The following is a 24,077-nucleotide window of genomic DNA, read 5'->3' on the forward strand; positions in this document are numbered from 1 at the left end:
GAGTTTGCAGTTCTGTGTACTTAGTAATATATATATTTAACTTTTGTAATATATTCAGGTACTTGTATAACCTGCTTTGTTATACTGACCTTGGATTGTTAAATATTTTCCTTAATGATGATTTGTGTTGTTTTTTGGAAAGAAAATAATGAACCATGAGTTATGTCTGTGACATTTAAATAAAACCAAGCCAGAGCTCTGGTATGATTAAAATCTGGAGTCCTAGAATGCATTAGAACCATTTGATTTATGGATTTTTAAATTAGATTTTTTTTTTGTATCTCCTTTTTTGTAAGTTTACTTGTTAGCATTTTAATTGGCTAAACAAAATTAAACTGAGTTGAGTTTTTGTATCCTTCTTTGTTTCTTTTGGAACAGACTAATGATTTTTTTTAAAAAAATCAGTGAAAAGAATGATATAGATCATTTTAAATGTAAGCAAAAGATGAATCTGAAACACCCCCCTCCCCAAAAAAGGGAAAAGAAAAAGGGAAAGTACTTGTATTTAATTTGTGGCTTTATTTTGGGGAAAAAAAGTACATAAACTTTACTTAATGAAAACCATGACCACATTTTAGCAGATACATATGTGTAATCCATTGTTTCTAATTCCCAAATCTGAAACTTTAAAAAATGACTATTTTTCTCCTTAAATTTAGTGCAGATTCACTCAGTATGAATATTCATGTTTTTTTACTACAGAAATATTTATGTGTTTGTTTAAAGGTTGCTGCCCCAATCTCTGCTGGAATAATATTCAGCATATGTTGCATGTACTATATTACTGTTCTAAAATCTGAAAAGTTCTGAATTTCAAATCACATTTGGGGCCAAGGGTGTTGGGTGAAGAACTGTGGACTTATACCTAGTGTTAGGCCAATAAGGAAAGGATGATAAAATGCTCTCCCAACCCTAATTTTGCCATCTTTTCTGCAAGGATTCTTTGGCCTATACATTGCTATGTGAGATAAAATTCACCTTGTAACATGGCAACTTATATTTTTATTAGGCCTGCAGTATTAGAGAAAGAATGGGAATACCTTTACCAAAGCGTCCTTTTAAAGCTACATGCTTACTTTTGTGTCACAAATCAGTAATTCACTCTGTATATGATGGAGTTCTGTTATCTTGGCTGAATAACTTGTCCACATATTTTTGTTTCTTCTCTTACAGGAAGGTGAATATATTTTTTTAAAAAGGACAGCTTTATAAGAAATAAATAATGTATGTAATGATAGGTAGAAGATAGGTATTTTGTAAATCTTTTTTTTTCATATATTATTTTTATTTTTCTTATAACAAGTCTATAAGATAAGCATTTGTCTTATTTAGGACTTGGTTTTTTTTTTGTTTATAGCCTTTCAGTATTTTTTTTTTAATTAATTATTTTAATTGGAGGCTAATTACTTTACAATATTGTAGTGATTTTTGCCATACATTGACATGAATAAGCCATGGGTGTACATGTGTTCCCCATCCCAAATCCCCCTCCCACCACTCTCCCCATCCTATCCCTCAGGGTCATCCCTGTACACCAGCCCTGAGCACCCTGTCTCATGCATTGAACCTGGACTGGCAATCGGTTTCACATATAATAATATACATGTTTCAATGCTATTCTCTCAAATCATCCCACCCTCACCTTCTCCCACAGAGTCCAAAAGACTGTTCTTTACATCTGTCTCTCTTTTGCTATCTCGCATATAGGGTCATTGTTACCATCTTTCTAAATTCCATATATATGCGTTAGTATACTGTATTGGTGTTTTTCTTTCTGACTTACTTCATTCTGTATAATAGGCTCCAGTTTCATCCACCTCATTTTACTGATTCAAATGCATTCTTTTTAATGGCTGAGTAATATTCCATTGTGTATATGTACCACAGCTTTCTTATCCATTCTTTTGCTGATGGACATCTAGGTTGCTTCCATGTCCTGGCTATTGTAAACAGTGCTGCGATGAACATTGGGGTACACGTGTCTCTTTTAACTCTGGTTTCCTCAGTGTGTATGCCCAGCAGTGGGATTGCTGGGTTGTATGGCAGTTCTATTTCCAGTGTTTTAAGGAATCTCCACACTGTTCTCCACAGTGGCTGTACTAGTTTGCATTCCCACCAACAGTGTAAGAGAATTCCTTTTTCTCTGCACCCTCTCCAGCATTTATTATTTGTAGACTTTTTGATAGCAGCCATTCTGACTGGCATGAGATGGTACCTCAGTGTGGTTTTGGTTTGCATTTCTCTGATAATGAGTGATGTTGAACATCTTTTTCATGTGTTCGTTAGCCATCTGTATGTCTTCTTTAGAGAAATGTCTGTTTAGTTCTTTGGCCCATTATTTGATTGGGTCATTTATTTTTCTGGAATTGAGCTGCAGGAGCTGCTTGTATATTTTTGAGATTAATTTTTTGTCAGTTGCTTCATTTGCTATTATTTTCTCCCATTCTGAAGCTGTCTTTTCACCTTGCCTATAGTTTCCTTCATTGTGCAAAAGCTTTTAAGTTTAATTAGGTCCCATTTGTTTATTTTTGCTTTTATTTCCATTACTCTGGGAGGTGGGTCATAGAGGATCCTGCTGTGATTTATGTCAGAGAATGTTTTGCCTATGTTTTCCTCTAGAAGTTTTATAGTTTCTTCTTACATTTAGATCTTTAATCCATTTTGAGTTTATTTTTGTGTGTGGCATTATAAAGTGTTCTAGTTTCATTCTTTTACAAGTGGTTGACCAGTTTTCCCAGCACCACTTGTTAAAGAGATTGTCTTTTCTTCATTGTATATTCTTTCCTCCTTTGTCAAAGATAAGTTGTTCATAGATGCATGGATTTATCTCTAGGCTTTCTATTTTGTTCCATCGATCTATATTTCTGTTTGTGCCAGTACCATACTGACTTGATAGTACTGTCTTTGTAGTATAGTCTGAAGTCAGGCAGGTTGATTCCTCCAGTTCCATTCTTCTTTCTGAAGATTGCTTTGGCTATTTGAGGTTTTTTGTATTTCCATACAAATTGTGAAATTATTTGTTCTAGTTCTCTGAAAAATACCATTGGTAGCTTGATAGATTGCATTGAATCTATAGATTGCTTTGGGTAGTATACTCAGTTTCACTATATTGATTGATTCTTGATTCATGAATCAAGATTGATTCTTGATTCTTCCAATTCATGAACATGGTATTTTTCTCCATCTATCTGTGTCATCTTTAATTTCTTTCATCAGTGTTTTATATTTTTCTATATATAGGTCTTTTGTTTCTTTAGGTAGATTTATTCCTAAGTATTTTATTCTTTTCATTGCAATGGTGAATGGAATTGTTTCCCTAATTTCTCTTTCTGGTTTCTCATTGTTCGTGTATAGGAATGCAAGGGATTTCTGTGTGTTAATTTTATATCCTGAAACTTTACTATATTCACTAATTAGCTCTAGTAATTTTCTGGTGGAATCTTTAGGGTTTTCTATGTAGAGGATCATGTCATCTGCAGACAGTGAGAGTTTTACTTCTTTTCCAGTCTGGATTCCTTTTATTTCTTTTTCTGCTCTGATTGCTGTGGCTAGAACTTCCAAAACTATGTTGAATAGTAGTGGTGAGAGTGGGCACCCTTGTCTTGTTCTTGACTTTAGGGGAAATGCTTTCAATTTTTCACCATTGAGGATAATGTTTGCTGTGGGTTTATCATATATGGCTTTTATTATGTTGAGGTATATTCCTTCTATTCCTGCTTTCTGGAGAGTTTTTATCATAAATGGATGTTGAATTTTGTCAAAGGCTTTCTCTGCATCTATTGAGATATGGTTTTCATCTTTCAATTTGTTAACGTGGTGTATCACATTGATTGATCTGCAGATATTAAAGAAACCTTGCATCCCTGGGATAAAGTCCACTTGGTCATGATGTATGATCTTTTAATATGTTGTTGAATTCTGTTTGCTAGAATTTTGTTAAGGATTTTTGCATCTATGTTCGTCAGTGATATTGGCCTGTAGTTTCCTTTTTTTGTGGCATCTTTGTCAGGTTTTGGTATTAGGGTGATGGTGGCCTCATAGAATGAGTTTGGAAGTTTACCTTCCTCTGCAATTTTCTGAAAGAGTTTGAGTAGGATAGGTGTTAACTCTTCTCTAAATTTTTGGTAGAATTCAGATGTGAACCCGTCTGGTCCTGGGCTTTTGTTTGCTGGAAGATTTCTGGTTACAGTTTCGATATCTGTGCTTGTGATGGGTCTGTTAAGATTTTCTATTTCTTCCTGGTTCAGTTTTGGGAAGTTGTACTTTTCTAAGAATTTGTCCATTTCTTCCAAGTTGTCCATTTTATTGGCATGTAGTTGCTGACAGTAGTCTGTTATGATCCTTTGTATTTCTGTGTTGTCTGTTGTGATATCTCCATTTTCATTTCTAATTTTGTTGATTTGATTCTTCTCTCTTTTTTTCCTTGATGAGTCTGGCTAATGGTTTGTCTATTTTATTTATCTTCTCAAAGAACCAGCTTTTAGCTTTGTTGATTTTTGCTGTGGTCTCCTTTGTTTCTTTTTCATTTATTTCTGCCCTAATTTTTATGATTTCTTTCCTTCTACTAACCCTGGGGTTCTTCATGTCTTCTTTTTCTAGTTGCTTTAGGTGTTGAGTTAGGTTATTTATTTGATTTTTCTCTTGTTTTTTGAGGTAAGCTTGTATTATCATGAACCTTCCCTTTAGCACTGCTTTTACTGAGTCCCATAGGTTTTGGGTTGTTGTGTTTTCATTTTCATTCGTTTCTTTGCATATTTTGATTTCTTTTTTTATTTATTCTGTGATTTGTTGGTTATTCAGAAGCGTGTTGTTTAGCCTCCATGTGTTTGTATTTTTAATAGTTTTTTTCCTGTAGTTGACATCTAATCTTAATTAGAAATTTGAGCTTTTGTCATCTGGCAAAATATGGTTATAATAACTTTATAAAATGAAGTTGGAGAGAGATGAAGTATGTCATAAGTAAAATTATGAGTCAGCTAATGTTTATCTCTAATGAGGCAGAATATTAAAAATTTAATCATTCTTTGGTGGTTTGTTTTCTGTCTTAAAATACTAAATGCTGAGTATTATTTATTTATTTTGAAAGCCAGTGTTATTTTTTATAAATTTATTATAATTTGCTATACTGAAGCAATCTCTATAGTACTATTAATAATTGAGATGAACAGAGTTATCTGTTCCTAAACTAGGTGATTCCATACAGATTTGTTTTTAAAGTTTTTATTTTTATTTCTAGTTATTTTAATTGCTACTTTTACCTTGAACTCTCAGTTATTTCTAGGTGCTATCACTGTGCTGTTTCCAGAAGCAAATTCCCTTCTAATTTATGACTCTAATGAACTGCGAATTGGGTTAAAAATAACCAAGCTTAGTTTATCTTAATTTTTTAAATGAGAAGTAGATACTGTAGAGAGCTTGATGGACTGTCATGTAAGCACCTTTTGGCTCAGATTTTTGTCATCCACTTTGGTTGCTTTGAGGCCATTTTCACTCCCTTCCTCATTCTTTGTTAGTTCATGCTGTTAAGCTTTATAGATTAGTTATTACTGTATTATTAACTAATTCCATAAGGCAACTGGAGGACTAGGGGTCATATTTTTTTGGTTTCATTTTAAAGTTTTAATACATTATACAAATTTATAGAACATATAAGAAACCAGTATCCCACCAATTTTGGTGTGGTTTTCATATATATCTATAATTATCTTTTCTATAGTGCTTATCTTTTCATTTTATTAGGTTGCCTTTGTACTTAATAGTTCTCTTGATTGTAAAGTGGTCTATTATATATCATAATACCAGTGGAAGTGGAAATGGAAGTGTTAGTTGCTCAGTTGTGTCCAACTATTTGTGACCCTGTGGACTATAGCCCACCAGGCTCCTCTGTCTCTGTAATTCTCCAGGCAAGAATACTGGAGTGGGTTGCCATTTCCTTCTCCAGAGGATCTTCTAATACCACTAGTTAATATTTATTTTACTCTTATTATTGTTCTCAGCACTCTGCATCTTTAAACTTCTTTAAGTCTCACAGTAACACTATGAGTATTATCCCCATTTTACAAAAGAGAATTTACATGACTTGCTCAGGGTTTCAAAGTCAATAAGTAGTAGGTTGTTTGTTGTTTTGCCACTCAGTTGTGTCCAACTCTTTGCAACCCCATGGACTACATCATGCCAAACTTGCCTGTTCCTGGCTCCTAGAGTTTGCCCAAACTCATGTCCATTGGGTCAATGATGCCATCCAGTCATCTCATCCAGGTACTCTGGCTCCAGAGCCTGTGCTTTGCTCTGTTGGACATTTAGGATGCTTCTAATTTTCCCTTTAATAAATAATACTGATACACATATCATCCTGCTTATAATTTTTTGCATATTTAGGATTATACCTTTGGGACAGCTGTGTAGTGGTCATGTAAAAAGGAAGTGGTACTAATACGTCTTCACTTACCTCAGTTACTTATGAACTACTTGTGGTTAATGTGATGGGAAATGTACATATATTCTTTGCCTGGATAGCTTACTGGAATCAAATTACTATGTTCCTTCAATTCTGTAATTCACATACTCCTTTTTTTTTTTTACCTTTGTAAAACCAGGATGCTTTTGCCACTGGTGTGTAATTTAATGTGGATGTTTTTGTTCCTTCTTCTTTTCCCTTGTATTTTTCTCCTTAAAAGGTGTTTTTAAGTCCCAAATGCATTGTTAACATTTGTAGTGCCTTAGAATCAATGCAATACAGTCTGTCATACTAGCTTTTTAAGGTAACTGAAAAAAAAGAAAGATTATTATAAAACATGTTGTTTTACAGATATACAGTCTCCTGATGCTGAGTATGTCGATTTGCTCCTTAATCCCGAGCGCTATACGGGTTACAAAGGACCAGATGCTTGGAAGATATGGAATGTCATCTATGAAGAAAACTGTTTTAAGTATGTGTCATTTTCCTTTCAAAATTCCTGAAAGATGTGCTCATTTCTCTTTATAAACAAACAGAATCATAATGACTTAAAATTACAAATCAAATTCATTTTATTAAAGGATGTATTTGGACATAGTAACATATTCATTCATTAATCCAGTTTCCCTCTGGGGAAACATGTAGACATGCATGTCAACAAATACTTTTTTAAAAGACTTAGAATAATATTAGACTTTTATGGGAGTGTTGTAGGCATTTCTCAAATGTTCCTTAAGTGGGTTATAGAATCTCAGGTGAGCTAACCTAGAGCCAGAGAGATGATATAGTTAGTGCAGGGAATAAATTAGGGTGTATAGCTGCATATTCTTTTCGGTGCTCTATACTCCTCTTTTTTTGTTGCTGTGGTTATTTTACCTGCTTTCAAATTAAAGTTAGGTTCTTTTCAGAGAAAAATATTACTTATTATAAATAAGTAATATTTGAGCACTCATGATGTGCCAGTTGTTGTGTTAAATATGTTATAAACATTTCCTCCTTAGTCCTTGTAACAACTCTGTGTTGTAGCCATCACTGTTTACACATGGAGAAACTGACACTTGGAAAGGTTAACTGATTTGTCTGGTGTCAAAGACATAGTCAGTGGAAGAGCCCTCTTTGTCCTCCTACCGACTACAGTGGAAGCTGTCAGTTTGAACAGTGGGAGACTGAGACATGCTTCAGGTTTTCCCACTTGTAAGCCTCTAGGTTGTAAACAGGGTACTTATTGGGTTTTGGAAGGGACGTGTGTGTGCACATGGATGTTATGCTATCTCAGAGGTGGGGATAATTCTGGGAAAATTTCAGGAGTTTCCAAGTATGGCAAAAATAGTTTTTACTTTTTGTGTCAACTGTAAGCATTTGAGATCAGCAGTTTCTTTTTTTGACTTGCAGAATTTCTGCAATTTAGAAAGTGGAGAGTTTTCATTATTTACTCATTTCTGCCATGTGTTACATTTAAATTCTCTTCACTCTTATTAGGAATGTTTGATTTATAGAATTTATTGACTTACTTTAGAGGGTTTTTCCTAATTTTTTTATATAAACTAAAATAGAGCCCAACTGAAGCATTTGTTAGATTTTGTATTAGTTATTAGTTAGTTATTGTTTCCTAATTGATTTATATCATTGTCCGCATAATATTTCTAAAATACAATGTAGGAGGCACTAAAATTGACTATATTAAAACATAGCTTACGTGTTCTGTTCTCAAAGTGTCTCAAGTTGTGCAATTGTAAAATAAATACAGTACATTAAAATGATCCCTATACTCTAGTAGTGATACTAGATTTAATTTGGGATTTAAAAACATTTTAGTGACATTACTCTCTTTTTTCTTATTAAATACTTATAAAAACTTATTTTAAACTTATTAAAACTTATTAAAAACCATCTTTATTGAAATTATAACAAACTTGAGGCCACAGAGCAAATTGATAGACTTAAAATTATCAAAGTGGAAAATAATCTAACCACAACTGTTTTTATCCCTTTTTATTTTAGTGCTTGTATTGAGTATTTGCCTCTTTTTCCTGCTTGTCTTTGAAACGAGTATATTTTATGACATACACATGTATATAACATATATAAAAATATGTTAGTAACTAGGAGAAGAGCTTGACTGGTGTTTTTTATCTTCCTTTGTTTGAAGAAATGATTATGAAATGACTTTTTGGCTGCTACAGTGGGAAAAGATCAGAAACTTTATCACTAAAACAAATAACCATCCTCCCTTATAGCAGTTAGAAAAAAGAAATATTTTATAAAATCAGTAAAACAGCTTGATTTTAGATATAGTTATTAACCAATGCAAGAGACATAAGAGATGCGGTTCAATTCCTGGGACAGGAAGATCCCCTGGAGGAGGACATGGCAACCCACTCCAGTATTCTTGCCTGGAGAATCCCATGGGCAGAGGAGCCTGTCCCTGAGGTTGCAAAGATTCAGACACAACGGAAGTGACTGAGCACACGTGGACACACATAATTAGTAAAAAACTTTCTGAGGTAATTTCACTTTTACTTGACTAATTATAGCATGATGGGTAACATATTTATATTTTATACTTTAATTTTTTGTTTCTAGGCCACAGACAATTAAAAGACCTTTAAATCCTTTGGCTTCTGGTCAAGGTAAGTTATTTATTTGCCCTGTTATTTATCGGCTAGTGAACTTTGGTTAGAAGGAAGGAGGAGGCAAGAGAAGGATTGGCAGGAGCATTTGAGATCATATATTCCTGTTTTCACAGAAGTTATGACTCATTCTTGCAGAGAAATTGGTGTTGAAAATATTTACACTTTAGTAAGGAATATTTTTGTAATGAATGTAGACTATCATAGGGTGAAGTTTAAATTATACATTTTTTATATATTTTTGCAGAATGTGTGCGTTCAGGCTTTCAGTTATTTTTACTCATCTTTTAGTTCAATGAATATCCAAAAAACTTCTGCCTCACTTCTTCCTAAAACTTGAAATTATTGTATATCTTGGGAGTCTGATTTCAAATTCAGTTGACTTTATATCTCATTAACATTTTTCATTTTCTGCTTATTCTCAGGGTCTGGCTTAAATGCTTCCTTGCCCACCCCATCAATTTCTCTGCTCTCCCCTAACTGGCAGTAATCTTTCTCCCCTCATAAAATGATCTTATGTATTATTTTGTTCCTCTTTCAGCTCTTTCCACTTACTAGCATTATTTTACTACTATTTATGTATCTATTGGCTTCCCAGCTGGTTCAGTGGTAAAGAATCCGCCTGCCAAGCAGGAGACTTGGGTTCAGTCCCTGGGTTGAAAGATCCCTTGGGGAAGGAAATGGCTGCCCACTCCAGCATTCTTGCCTGGGAAATCCAATGGACAGAGGAACCTGGTGGGCTGCAGTCCATGGGGTCGCAAAGAGTCAGACACGACTGAGTGACTAAACCACCACCACCATCACCATGTATCTGTTAATCTACCCTAGTACTTTGGACATATGAGTAGCATTTCTAGGTTTCATCCCTTAGTAAAGAGCCTGAAACTAATAGATGGATAGTTAGTTAAATGATCAATGAAAATCGCCCTCCTCATTTAATGGTCTTGTCTACAGTAGTGAAAATCACTTGTTCCTTCAACAAATGATTATCCACTATTTACTATGTGTTAGGCACTGGAGAAGGCAATGGCACCCCACTCCAGTACTCTTGCCTGGAAAATCCCGTGGATGGAGGAGCCTGGTGGGCTGCAGTCCATGGGGTCACTAAGAGTCGGACATGACTGAGCAACTTCACTTTCACTTTTCACTTTCATGCATTGGAGAAGGAAATGGCAACCCACTCCAGTGGTCTTGCCTGGAGAATCCCAGGGACAGTGGAGCCTGGTGGGCTGCCGTCTATGGGGTCGCATAGAGTTGGACACGACTGAAGCGACTTTAGCAGCAGCAGCAGCAGGCACTGGATAGGTGCAGAGGGGATGTAAAATTGAAAGTCACAAACCTTTCCAGTCTATAATAGGCAGAACAATTTGTTGAATAAATCATTTTAAGTGTATCATTTCAGGCTTTCTCCCTAGGAAATACATATCCATGTTTTCTGAATATATGCTTACTGATGAATTCTTTGATGTACTTTTAGCAAATGTGGAATGGTTTTCATTTTTAAAATTTATTTGAAAAACTGCTGATCTTATAGAGTCAACAAACAGAAATTTACTTCTGGAAAGCAGTGAGATTGCATCATTCCATAAATGTTGGCAGACTAGTCACTCTTAGGTTAGAAATGAAAGAATGTCTTTAAACACGGCTTATGAAGTCACATATGGTACTCAGTAGAAACTATTGATTTAATATCAGATGAGATGCAAATTCCTAGGCAAGAGATGATCTTCACTCTTAAGTGAAGTCAGTCACATTATGATCTGATAAGTTAATTAACCACCTTCGCTTATTTTAGATAAATGGGAACAACGTCAGTGTTTATCATCAGGGAACTGGTTAAATGAGTTATGGTATTTTTATATAGTGGAATATAGCCATTCTTAATGTTGCTGAAAATTTTGTATTCATTTATATCAGTGGTGATCAATAGCACATTTAGGAGACGAAGCAGGTATTAGTATGTATTAATATATTTTTTATAAAAACATAATTAGTATAATATCTCACTATCCTATGCACAAAGAAAAAAGACACCAAAATGCAAATGGTATTTATCTTTGGGCACAGGGAGTTATGAATGATATTTTTTATTTTGTCTTTGTCTTATCTTTATAATATATATTTGCAATGAGCATCTGGTACTTTAATAAATGATGGCATTAAATAAAAGTGGCAAAATGAAGGCAGTTTTTCAGCACTTAATGAGCAGCTGCATACAAACTGCTGGACTGTGCATATTTGGATCCTACACATACTCTTTAAAAATATTGCTGAATAAGGTAAATTTTTATAATGTCAGTTCTGCGAGTTTTGAAGCAAAAACACAGATCCTTAGCAGACACTGTCTTATAGCCGTAGGATAAATAAATAAGTAAAAAGGCTCTGACAGCCAAATAACTGTGAGTCCTTGAGATATTTAAGAGTACTCTTAGATGATAGATTACATTTCTCTTTCCTGTCAGCCCACATTAAATCTTGAACAAGCTGAAACTACTCTTTATCCAGGCTCTTGGAAATGAGGCCATTTAGTTAAATTAGGCATAATTCCTTTTATGACCAGGAAGAGTTGCATTCACAAGCATATCACTCTCAGATGGCATCTATGTGGGTGAACTGATGGACTAAAAGTAACGGAAGTGTAGCATTTTAAAAGGGGCATCTGGAAGCAGTTTTCAATAATATAACTTTTGTTTTCTTTTTTCAGGTAAAAGTGAAGGTAAGTATAATTTCTTTATCATACATGACTGATATGAATTTGCTTATATTCAGAGGTTTGTGGGCAAACTTGTTTTTTCTTCCCACACATGAGACTTGAGAAGTTACTTTTTATTTGTTTATCTAAGATGCTGACAGGGACAGCATAGGTTAAAGGAAAAATGACTCTTTGTGCCTGGGATCAGACAGTAGAGACAGGCTGCCTCAGACTCTGATAATTCACTCATACATTTTGTGTGTGTGAAAGTGAGGCATTTCCTGGCCTCTGTCAGGGAAAATTTCTTCTTTATTGACTGAATCTGGGATCTGCTGGGTCACCCATAGGAAGGTTCTAGGCATGATCACTGAGGAAACAATAGAATGGGAAAGACTAGAGATCTCTTCAAGAAAATGAGAGATACCAAGGGAACATTTCATGCAAAGATGGGCTCAATAAAGGACAGAAATGGTATGGACCTAACAGCAGAAGAAGATATTAAGAAGAGATGGCAAGAATACACAGAAGAACTGTACAACAAAGATCTTCACGACCCAGATAATCATGATGGTGTGATTACTCACCTAGAGCAAGACATCCTGGAATGTGAAGTCAAGTGGGCCTTAGGAAGCATCACTACGAACAAAGCTAGTGGAGGTGATGGAATTCCAGTTGAGCTATTCCAAATCCTAAAAGGTGATGCTGTGAAAGTGCTGCACTCAATATGTCAGCAAATTTGGAAAACTCAGCAGTGGCCACAGGACTGGAAAAGGTCAGTTTTCATTCCAATCCCAAAGAAAGGCAATGCCAAAGAATGCTCAAACTACTGCACAATTGCACGCATCTCACACGCTAGTAAAGTAAAGCTCAAAATTCTCCAAGCCAGGCTTCAGCAATACGTGAACCGTGAAATTCCAGATGTTCAAGCTGGTTTTAGAAAAGGCAGAGGAACCAGAGATCAAATTGCCAACATCCGCTAGATCATGAAAAAAGCAAGAGAGTTCCAGAAAAGCATCTATTTCTGCTTTATTGACTATGCCAAAGCCTTTGACTGTTTGGATCTCAATAAATTGTGCAAAAATTCTGAAAGAGATGGGAATACCAGACCACCTGACCTGCCTCTTGAGAAATTTGTATGCAGGTCAGGAAGCAACAGTTAGAACTGGACATGGAACAACAGACTAGTTCAAAATAGGAAAAGGAGTATGTCAAGGCTGTATATTGTCACCCTGCTTATTTAACTTATATGCAGAGTACATCATGAGAAACTCTGGGCTGCATTGAAGCACCAGCTGGAATGAAGATTGTCGGGAGAAATATCAGTAACCTCATTAATGCAGATGACACCACCCTTATGGCGAAAGTGTAGAAGAACTAAAGAGCCTCTTGATGAAAGTGAAAGAGGAGAGTGAAAAAGTTGACTTAAAGCTCAACATTCAAAAAACTAAGATCATGGCTTCTGATCCCATCACTTCATGGCAAATAGATGGGGAAACAGTGGAAACAGTGGCTGATTTTATTTTTTGGCCTCCAAAATCACTGCAGATGGTGACTGTAGCCATGAAATTAAAAGACATTTACTCCTTGGAAGGAAAGTTATGACCAACCTAGACAGCATATTAAAAAGCAGAGACATTACTTTGCCAACAAAGGTCCATCTAGTCAAGGCTGTGGTTTTTCCAGTGGTCGTGTATGGATGTGAGAGTTGGACTGTGAAGAAAGCTGAGTGCTGAAGAATTGATGCTTTTGAACTGTGGTGTTGGAGAAGACTCTTGAGAGTCCCTTGGACTGCAAGGAGATCCAACCAGTCCATCCTAAAGGAGAACAGTCCTGAGTGTTCATTGGAAGGACTGATGTTGAAGCTGAAACTCCAATACTTTGGCCACCTGATGTGGAGTTGACTCCTTTGAAAAGACCCTGATGCTGGGAAAGATTGAAGGCAGGAGGAGAAGGGGACAACAGAGGATGAGATGGTTGGATGGTATCACTAACTCAATGGACATGAGTTTGGGTAAACTCCAGGAATTGGTGATGGACAGGGAGGCCTGGTGTGCTGCAGTCCATGGGGCTGCAAAGAGTCGGACACGACTGAGCGACTGAACGGAACTGAACTGAGGCATGATCAGAGCGTTGATCTACTGGCTTCTAAGCCTGTGCTGATTCTTGGGTGTAGATATCATTGCCAGCGCTTTCAGTTATTGTAATGCCCCAAGTTTTAACATATTTTAGATTTACTGTGTCTTTTTGAGAATATTTTTGCTTTATGAATAAGATTGAAATGATTTTTGTTATTCCTTAAGGCCACGTGTTTAGCAATATGAGAAGACTCAGCAGTACGTAGCTTTACTCTAGCTAGATGGGATTGTTAAAATGTAAAGGATCACTTTTCTCTCACTCTAAATTCTCTTCTTTTTAAAACAATTTATTTATTTATTTATTTTTCGCTGTGCTGGATCTTTGTTGCCATGCAGGCTTTTCTCAAGTTGCAGGAAGCAGGGCCGACTCTCTAATTGTGGTGCGTGGGCTTCTCATTGCCGTGGCTTCTCTTGTGGCACTTGGGCTCAGTAGTTGTGGCTCCTGGGCTCTAGAACGTGGGTTCAGTAGTTTGGCGCACAGGCTTAGTTGCTCTGTGGCGTGTGGGATCTTTCCCTACCAGGGATCCAACCCATGTCTCCTGCATTGGCAGGTGGGTTCTTTACCATTGAGCCAGGGAAGCCCACCATATTATCTGTCTTCTGAGCATTATTTTTACAGGTTGCTTTAGATAACAGAATGCTAAAGTCTTATAACTTTGTTTTTTTATTATTATATTTTATTTTATAGTAATGGTAGCAGCTAAATAAAATATACTTTATTTTATAGTAATGGTAGTAGCTAAATAAAATACTGAATCATAACTATACTATTTGGAAGAGAAATTCTTTAGTGTATGATTATTTTTGCAAAGGTGTCTCATATTTTGTTACTAGTGGTGATCCTATAATTTCCAGTTATGAATAACTTTATTCCACCTTGGGTGTTCCCAGTTCTATGCTATATTCTGGCTACATTAAAAGAAGCTATTTCACCAGTGCAGAGCGCCCTTCCTCCTGGGCCATGGGGCATGGCCAGAAAGGTGGCCGCCCCCTCACCCATCATGCACCACACATTGGTGGGGAACCTGGTGCTGAACCATTGGTAGACGACCTGCTTCTGGGTCAGGGTTTCGTATGTAGCAGAGCAGCTGCCTCACTGCTATCTACTGAAAGTCAGCCCTCAACACAAGGGTTTATTTTAAAAATTTAATAAAATAAACATTTTAAAATAAAAAAAAGAAGCTATTTCAGTTTTTTAATACCATTTCAAGATCTTAACCTGTCTCATTATGAAAGTAAAGATGGTTAACCTGTAGAGGCTATCCTTAGAGAAAACATCTTATTTATGAGTGTAATTTTAAGTGTTCATTTTGGTAAAATATGAAAGCTGACATATTAGGCGATTATCTAACTGGATCATATTCACAGACAATCTACTTCAGGACTATAAAACTGAATGAAAATTCCTTTGGAAGACTAGGTCCTAACTTAAAAAAAAAAAACAAAACCCAAAACATAGAGGTTCCCAATAAGGAAACAAATTACTTGTAATCCCACAACCCCAAAATAATTGACATTAATAATGGCTAAGAAGACATGCCAGTACTTTTCAAAGTAATTTGCAAATATGAGTTTATTTAATCCTTCCAACAATTCCAGGACATTTTGTTAGGATTTTTATTTCCATTTTTATAGACAGAAAATGAATCCCAGAAAGGTTTAGCAACTCAGCTAAAACCATATGATTTGTAAGTAGCAGAGTTTGGGATTCAAATCAGGCAGTTTGGTTCAGGGTCTATGCTTTTAACTACTTCATACTGCTTCTCTGCTAACATTTTGATAATTATTATTATTTTCATGTTTATACCAATATTTTTGTAATATATAAATTATAATTTTATATATTATTATTAGCATGTCAGCTTGCTTCCTCAGCCTGTGTCCTCATCAGCTCAGGCTGCTCTAACAAAATACTATAAGCTAGGTGGCTAAAATAAAAGACATTGATTTTCCCAGAGTTCTGGGGGCTGGGAAGTCCATGGTCAAGGTGCCAGCAGATTTGGTTCTTGGGGAGGGACCTCTTCCAGGCTTACAGATAGCTGTAAAGACACTGATTCCATCATGGTGATCCCACCCTCATGACCTCATCTTAGCCTAGTTATCTCCCAAAGACCCACTTCCAAATACCATCATATGGTGGGGGGAGGAAGGGGAAGTTTAGGGCTTCTACATATGAATTTTAGCGGGGGACACATTCATTCATCCATAACAACTTAGATTTCTAGAAATGGATTTACTGGATCAAATGATAAGGACATTTTAGGCTCTTGATACATATGACCAGAAGATCCTTTTTGTCATTGAAAGGGTGTGCTAATAATTTACACCCCTTTCAGTCATTGTGCCACCTAGTTTTACCTGACTCTTGTCTAAATTAAGTACCATATTTCTTCTTTACTCTTTAAAGTTCTATCTTTACAGTTTTAATTTGCATTTTAATTTATTTTTTCATGAAGGTATAGTTGATGTATAATGTTATATGTTTCAGGTGTACAACATAGTGAGTCAGGATTTTTCAAGGTTATATTCTAGTTATAGTTATTTAAAAATATTTGCTTTGTTCCCTGTGTTGTACAAGATATGCTTAATTTGCATTTTTATTATTAGTGTGACAGAACAATTTTTATCTGTTATTACCATTTGTGTTTTTCCTTTATGGATTCTCTGTTCATATTACTCGCCCTTTTTAATGGGTGCTTTGGCATTTTTATTTGGTGTATGAACTTTTTATACACTTAAGATATTATCCTTTGTTGCATTTGCAACATGAATTTTACTCAGTTTGTTTGCATTTTGCTGATGTTTGTAAAGTTTTCTGACACAAATGTTTTAAGTTTTTATGTAATCTGTAAATATATAAATGCATGTTTATTCTATTTGTCATTTCTTCCATTACTTTTATGCTTGTTTGGTTCATTATTAATATTACTGTAAACAACTCTGGTGAAAAGGACCATATAGTACAGTGTCTGCCCTCTCTAGTAGATTAGACATAGAATGTTCACATAGGTATAATGTTTCTTATGCCTTTTTACATGTTATTTCAAACAAACCTTTTCATGCATTGTCTGTGTTCCACACGCTTGGCATTTTAAGTTTTATATTATTCAGTCCTGGTAACTGGTATTCTATCATGTTAGCTCAGGCCTTGCTGTGCATTTTAGTTATTTCAGGTTTTAAAAATTCTGTAGAACATAATCATCTTTCTACATATTATCCCGCCACCTCCATTTTGAGTTATTTCTTTAGAGCATAATTCTAAGAGCAATTATCAGGTCTAAGTATATGAACAGTGATTGCTGTAGATCATAGAACATAAGTGATATTTGGTTTTTGTTACATTTCCTTAAATTGTTCTTTTGAAATACTGCATGGCATAAAATACTATCAGCTATAGACTAATAATATACTTCGAATTTTATAATTTTGACTTCTCTCAGTTTAAAAAGTGTATAATGTGTTCTTAATTTTTATAACATGAATTGTTATTAAGGCTAAGTATTTTTCCATGTATAGGTTTACTATTTAATTTCTGTGCTTTGACCTCATATGAAACACTTTATCCAGAAAGTTATAAGGCTAGGGCCACCTAAGGCAATGCTAAAGCCTTCTAAAGACTGAGCAACTGAGTGGCGCTTAAAGTGAATCCATACCAAGAACATTTCTCCTTTGCAAACAAGACTGGGACCTTTAAATTGCTGTTTGGCACAAATTTGCTATAATATTTTAAAACTTTTGAAAAATGTATATTTTGGCAGTTTTACAATCTTGTGACTTATTTTTCTTTTAATTTCAGAGAATACTTTTTACAGTTGGCTAGAAGGTAATTGGACACTTTTAAACAAATTTAATTTTTTTTTCATTTTAAAATACACATAAAATTAATTTTATATCTTACAAGTTTCACATATGAAATTTCTATTTCCAAATTACCTTTTGTAGGTCTCTGTGTAGAGAAAAGAGCATTCTACAGACTTATATCTGGCCTCCATGCAAGCATTAATGTGCATTTGAGTGCACGGTATCTTCTACAAGGTATATAATAGTCACTTTTATTCACTTTACCACACTTAATTTCGGGTATTCTTAAAATCTTCTTGGTGTTTACCTGGATGGGAAAAGATTGGCCCTGTTAAATATTAGGCAGGAAAAATTAATTCCTAAGTGGCAGTAATCAGGAATGTGGAATTGTGAACATTATCAGGAAAAGTTCAGCCTGTTCTTAGCAGTCTTCACTTTCTTTTGGGAAGCTGCTCAAAATCATACACATCACTTTGGAAATGTTCTTTCGTTTTGTTGTGGGAATTGAAATAGCTTCTAAGAGCAAAGTTGTTTTCATTAGACACTACTGTATCTGAATCCTTATGTTTGCATGTCAGCTTCAGGCCTGCAGTTTAATGGGTAAAAGCGTTTTTTGTTTTTTTTTTTTTTTGCTGCTCTTCATGCTTTACAAGGCTGTTGAAAAATGAGAGCATGTTGGATTTTCATCAGTAACATGTTTATTCTAGAATTAAAGTATCTCTTACTTCTTAGAAACAAAATCATATAACTTTAATTAGGACTTCAAACTCATTAGTAATTTCAGATAGTCATCTTTGACTTCTGTATCTTGGTTTTATGAATATATTTATATTCAGAAATTTGATTAGATTAGTCCTGGTTTCTCAGTAAAGTAATTGAGTTTATTTTCCTTTTAAGTATGGGTTCTAGAAGATAAAATATTAATATGAAACTGTTAAAGGCTCAATTATGTAAAGCAGTTTTCATGGTTGTATTGATTATACATTTTAAAATATAAAATAAAATTAGCTTCTGCAAGCATAAATAACCTAATATAAGTACAATGAAACTTAATTTTAAAATTCGCTTTTTAATATTTAATTCTTTCTTCTCAGATACGTGGTTGGAAAAAAAATGGGGACACAACATTACAGAATTTCAACAGCGATTTGATGGAATATTAACTGAAGGAGAAGGTCCACGAAGGCTTAAGAACTTGTATTTTCTCTACTTAATAGAATTAAGGGCTTTGTCTAAAGTGGTTCCATTCTTTGAGCGCCCAGATTTTCAACTCTTCACTGGAAATAAAGATCAGGATGCAGAAAACAAAATGTTACTTCTGGAAATACTTCATGAAATCAAGTAAATTGTGTATTACAACTCATACAACTTATATATTAATAAGAGTGACAAGTGATATCCAAAATTAAATTCTTAAGGAATCAACTTAAAATTATCTAAAAAATAATTAAAAGCTAATTTTGCTCATAGGTCTTTTAAAATTGAGTTTTGGTTTTATTTTCATTTTGATTTTGTACTAAGAGGTGCATATTTTTAGTTTTAAGAACCGTTCTTTTGGTATTTGATACTTGGCATTATTTTTATATTTAGTTGAACAGGTTGGGTTTGGGCCCTAATTCTACTATGTTATACAGTTAGCTTGTATATTGAGGATAAGAATTCGTTGGGGGCATCAGAATTTTGATTTTTACTATATGTTCTATTCTGTTGTACTTGTATTATTCATCACTGACCAGCGAAATGTTGTATTAGCAGGACTTTTAATATTTTATAATACATGAAAATGATTATTTTTTTTGTTTTATTCAGAGAATATGTTTTATTTAATGCAGGTCATTTCCTTTGCATTTTGATGAGAATTCATTTTTTGCTGGGAATAAAAAAGAAGCAAACAAACTAAAGGTAATAATTTTATACTTTTAATTTAATTTTTAAATGTGAACTCACATGCAGATATGACTATAAGGCCATGTTTTTATTCTTAACAGTAAATCCGAATATACTTCTTGAAATTATAAGAAAAAATCAGAGTCATAATCTTTCTTTTCCTCAAGAAAAAGAGGAAGTCCAAAAGCAGGTCCAACTTAAGATTTAGTCTGTGTTGTTTTCAACATAACAACGGAAATGTGTGTGTGAATGTACTCTTTACAGAAGGGTTTCATTTCACACTGATTCTCGTGTAGTAAATAGAGCTTACGAATGAAAGGAAAGAGATCTAGGGCTGGAGAAGCAGAAACTGTCTTCTGCTGGAGAGAATTCTGAAAATAGTTTTGGCTAAATTATACGATGCTCTTTAGGGGGAGCGGGCGTAGTGTTGCTTTGTCATTCATATCATTCCCTGGGAACTAAAGGCATCTAGGCCTTCTTAGGTGGCTCAGTGGTAAAGAATCTGCCTGACAATTCAGGAGACACGGGTTTGATTCCTGGGTTGGGAAGATCCCCTAGAGAAGGAAATGGCAACCCACTCCAGTATTCTTGCCTGGGAAAATCCCATGGACAGAGGAGCCTGGTGGGCTACAGTCCATGGGGTCACGACGAGTCGGACACAGTGAGTGACTGCACACACAGAGGCATTCAGGTCCGTCAGCATGCAGTCCTGGAAAGAACAGAAGACCTGAGATCGCACAGGATGGGTTCTGGTCTTTGTCTTGCCTCTTAATGGAGGTATGACTCCAGGCAAGACCATCTTTGTGCCTGTTTGCCTCAAAATACAACAAATAAGAAATTTCATTGAAAAGATTTATTAAATGCTCATTGTGTGTAGAGTGTGATTTTTGTCATTAAAGGGAGAGATGGCTTCCATCCTCAAGGGATTTCTAAGTCTTCTTGAAGACTTAGAAGGGCTTCCCTTGTGGCTCAGCTGGTAAAAAATCTGCCTGCAATGTGGGAGACCTGGGTTTGATCCCTGGCTTGGGAAGATCCCTTGGAGAAGGGAAAGGCTACCCACTCTAGTCTTCTGGCCTGGAGAATTCCATGGACTATACAGTCCATGGGGTTGCAAAAGGTTGGACATGACTGAGTGACTTTCACTTTCACTTTGAAGACTTAAGTAAAATTATATTATTGTTCTCAATTATAAAGGTATAGGTAAGTAAAGCAGGTGGTCCTCAGTAGAAGTGGGCTTGATCTGGTGTCATCAGAATATTTATGACAGTCTACCTTCGTTTCTAATTTTTTGTTTCTTTCGATATTGAAAGAACCTTATTTTTTATAGCTTGCAAACAAAATACTTTTTGCATTCTTGTTTTTTTTGCTGTTAGATAATAGTTATTTTTGACTGCCTATCTACCTCCTACTTAAAGCATTCTTGCTAGAAATACATACCTCAGTGCTTATATAACCTCCCAAACAGATTCCAGGAACTTAGAAGTGAGGGGGAAGATGCTGTAATGACTCTTTTTCCCCTACTATTTTTTGCTATCTGTCTTATTTTTAGTACACTTGCTGGTTTATGGAGAGAATGTTTTGACATCTACTTGTTTTATATTGTGCAGATTAGAAATACTTCTCACATTGTTTTATCGAAACTCCGAAATACTCAGCTTTGATATCCTATGAAATTTAACACATAATTTTTCTGAGTCCTTTTACAAGAGAAGAATAAAACACCAAGGAAACTTGTTGATATTGGTATTAACTTTTTTTTGAAATTGTAGTTTATAGTGAACATCACGGATTTGAACAGTCATAAGCTTATTTTAATATCTCTTGTCTCCTTTACACTCTATCAGTGTATGGTTATAAGTAGAGGACTTGTATGAAAGAGAAGTGTTCAGTGTTCACTTCAACACAGAATAGGATCTCACTTGAAGGCTTATAAAACATCTGAGAATTGGGTGAGAATTGTGTTTTAGCCAATTGGTTTCATTGAATATAGATCACAGTGTTTAACCACAGAATGTTTGATCATTCTCCTCACTGTAATTTTTAGTATTGATCTTAAAACTATGTGTATTAACAAGGAGAATTTGTAAGTGACTTAGGGTCTGTTTATTTTAAGGATAATACATTTTTCTAATCTGAGTTAATTTTAGAATATACTCAGGTTATTGGACATGGATTGTTATTTGTGGAAGTCATAAGGATTTTCTCTTTGTTCTGGTCTAGTAAATTTCTAGCTTATTAATTTGGTTCTTTTATATTACATTCATTTAAGCATTTGTGCTTGGTTTTAATTTTACAATGTTACTTTGACTCTTGTTAAGCAACCACGTTTATTCTTCATATATGTCATACAAAGACTCAAGAGCTGCCACATTCAAGTATTTGAATTAGTGAACATAGATTCAGATACTGAGTTTAGACACTGTACAAAAGCATGCCCATTGTTTAGAGGCTTCCAAGCTTTAAAAGTGTAAGTCTAAGTCAAGAGCTTTCACGCCTTTCCACATGATAATAGTGTTTTACTAGTGAAAATATAACTGCCAAAGTCCACCGTGCATTTATTGACACTTGTAAAGTAAAAGCTGTGTTTTATTGACCATAATATTTATATCCATTTGGAAATTTATAGTGTGTACATGTGAGCTATTTGTTCTGTCTATATACAAATACTTGTCTACTCAGGGATTTTATAGACTTTTACACCAACTATTAATCCTCCAGAGGTCAGCACCTCATAGGATGGGAACATCAACTTCAGAGTAATTTTAGTGCTCTGTTTCTGTTTTTCTTGTTAAAAGTGTGAGTTTTTTTTAATTTGAAGTTGAAATACAAGTTTAAAGGAAACTTCAAATCACCAAAAATCTACTTAGAGTAATATTGCTGGGTAAATATTTTTTAAAAGTTGAAAATTAGAATTACTTCTTATTCTAAAGGGTATAGAAATACACGATATAGAATATTGCTAACATATGGTAACGTTTAATATTAATAATTTGGGCTTTGTATTAAATTAATAAGATATAAGACCTGGGACCTTATTATAAATCTTTTACATGGTACAGCTGTTGACTGTTTCAGTCTCAGGCTGAATGACGCATCTGGGGAAAGACATGTCTCCAGAGTGAACTGAGGTCTGCTTTGAATAGTAGGTTCCAGTCTTTGCTGATTTATTCCCACTATTAGATCTTTGCTTATGTTCTCTTCTGATTGAGCTCAGTGTGTGGTTTAGCACAATAAAAACAAGCAAACAAAATTATTACCAAATTATAGGCCATTTGATATAATGAATGTTTCATCTGAAATGTATGTCAGATTTCCTGCTTCAAGTACTGTAAGCCTGGGATTCCACTATAAATTCAGGACAGGGGAGTCATTGGAGAATTAATTAATAATTTCCACTGGTGTGAAAGAAGGATATGTTCTTGGCTTCCTTTCTTTCTTCCTTACCCCTTAAAGACATATACTGTTTTTGGATGAGTTTAATGAGTTTCTCTCTGAAACTTGGTGGAGGGTACATGGATTTCACTCTGTTCTGTAGATTTTTGTATGATAATAAAGTATGAATGATAATAATAAATGGTAAAAGATCTGGTTGTTTTTCCTTATACCAGAGAGAAGGGCTTTCATTTAACTATTATGAAACCAAAGGTTTTTACTTGTTGCTCCTTCCATTATTTATTCCTTTCTCCCTTCCTTTTTTTCTTTTTTGGTAAATGATGTCATACAACCTCTGCCCCCTCTCCTGATACTGACATGTGGTTAATAATCACATACAATAGAACATCTCAACTCATTTACTTTGTTTATATTTACAGATAGTCTAGTTTTGGAGGCAGGCAGTCCTGGGGTTTAGATTTGCTATTTACTAGATATGGGAATTTGGGCAAGTTACCTAGCTTCTCTGGACCTTATGTTTTTAATTCATTAGCTGTAGATTGTAATAATACCTTGGGCTTCCCTGGTGGCTTAGCTGGTAAAGAATCTGCCTGCAACGCGGGAGACCTGGGTTCGATCCCTGGGTTGGAAGGATCCCCTGGAAAAGGGAAAGGCTACCCATTCCAGTATTCTGGCCTGGAGAATTCCATGCATTGTATAGTCAATGGCGTTGCAAAGAGTCAGACACGACTGAGTGACTTTCACTTTTGCATTTGTGGTGAAGGTGAAATACAATTGTATGTGTAAAGATTCTGGTGTGTAGGAGGTGTTCCGTGTACACTGACTTCAGTTTTCTTCCCTTCTTTGGTGCTCTCCAGTGCTTTGCATACAGTGAGGCACATAGAAGGCACTCAGAGATACTTAGTATTTGACCATATACTACATCTTAATAAAATTTTAAATTATTTTTAGGAGGATTTTCGACTGCATTTTAGAAATATTTCAAGAATCATGGATTGTGTTGGTTGTTTGAAATGTCGACTGTGGGGAAAGCTTCAGGTAAGCATATCAAGCTCAATCCTGTTTTCTTTCTCTGCACAAGG

General features: G+C 35.0%; 1 protein-coding gene across 3 annotated transcripts in view; it reads left to right on the forward strand.

The window, feature by feature from the left end:
* The window catches only part of ERO1A (endoplasmic reticulum oxidoreductase 1 alpha), a 53,086-nt gene that overhangs the window by 24,309 nt on the left and 4,700 nt on the right, over positions 1–24,077 (forward strand). For 2 of the 3 annotated variants that reach the window (XM_070796894.1, XM_019968114.2), the window contains 7 exons: positions 6,809–6,929; positions 9,041–9,087; positions 17,711–17,737; positions 17,857–17,949; positions 18,810–19,056; positions 19,548–19,617; positions 23,947–24,033. In XM_070796894.1, the coding sequence (XP_070652995.1) occupies positions 6,809–6,929; positions 9,041–9,087; positions 17,711–17,737; positions 17,857–17,949; positions 18,810–19,056; positions 19,548–19,617; positions 23,947–24,033 (692 nt within the window). Of the gene's footprint in view, positions 1–6,808; positions 6,930–9,040; positions 9,088–11,791; positions 11,804–17,710; positions 17,738–17,856; positions 17,950–18,809; positions 19,057–19,547; positions 19,618–23,946; positions 24,034–24,077 lie in introns of all 3 variants that reach the window. The other variant, XM_019968113.2, reaches the window with a different exon arrangement.

Source organism: Bos indicus, chromosome 10 (genome assembly GCF_029378745.1).
Source record: "Bos indicus isolate NIAB-ARS_2022 breed Sahiwal x Tharparkar chromosome 10, NIAB-ARS_B.indTharparkar_mat_pri_1.0, whole genome shotgun sequence".
NCBI lineage: Eukaryota > Metazoa > Chordata > Mammalia > Artiodactyla > Bovidae > Bos > Bos indicus.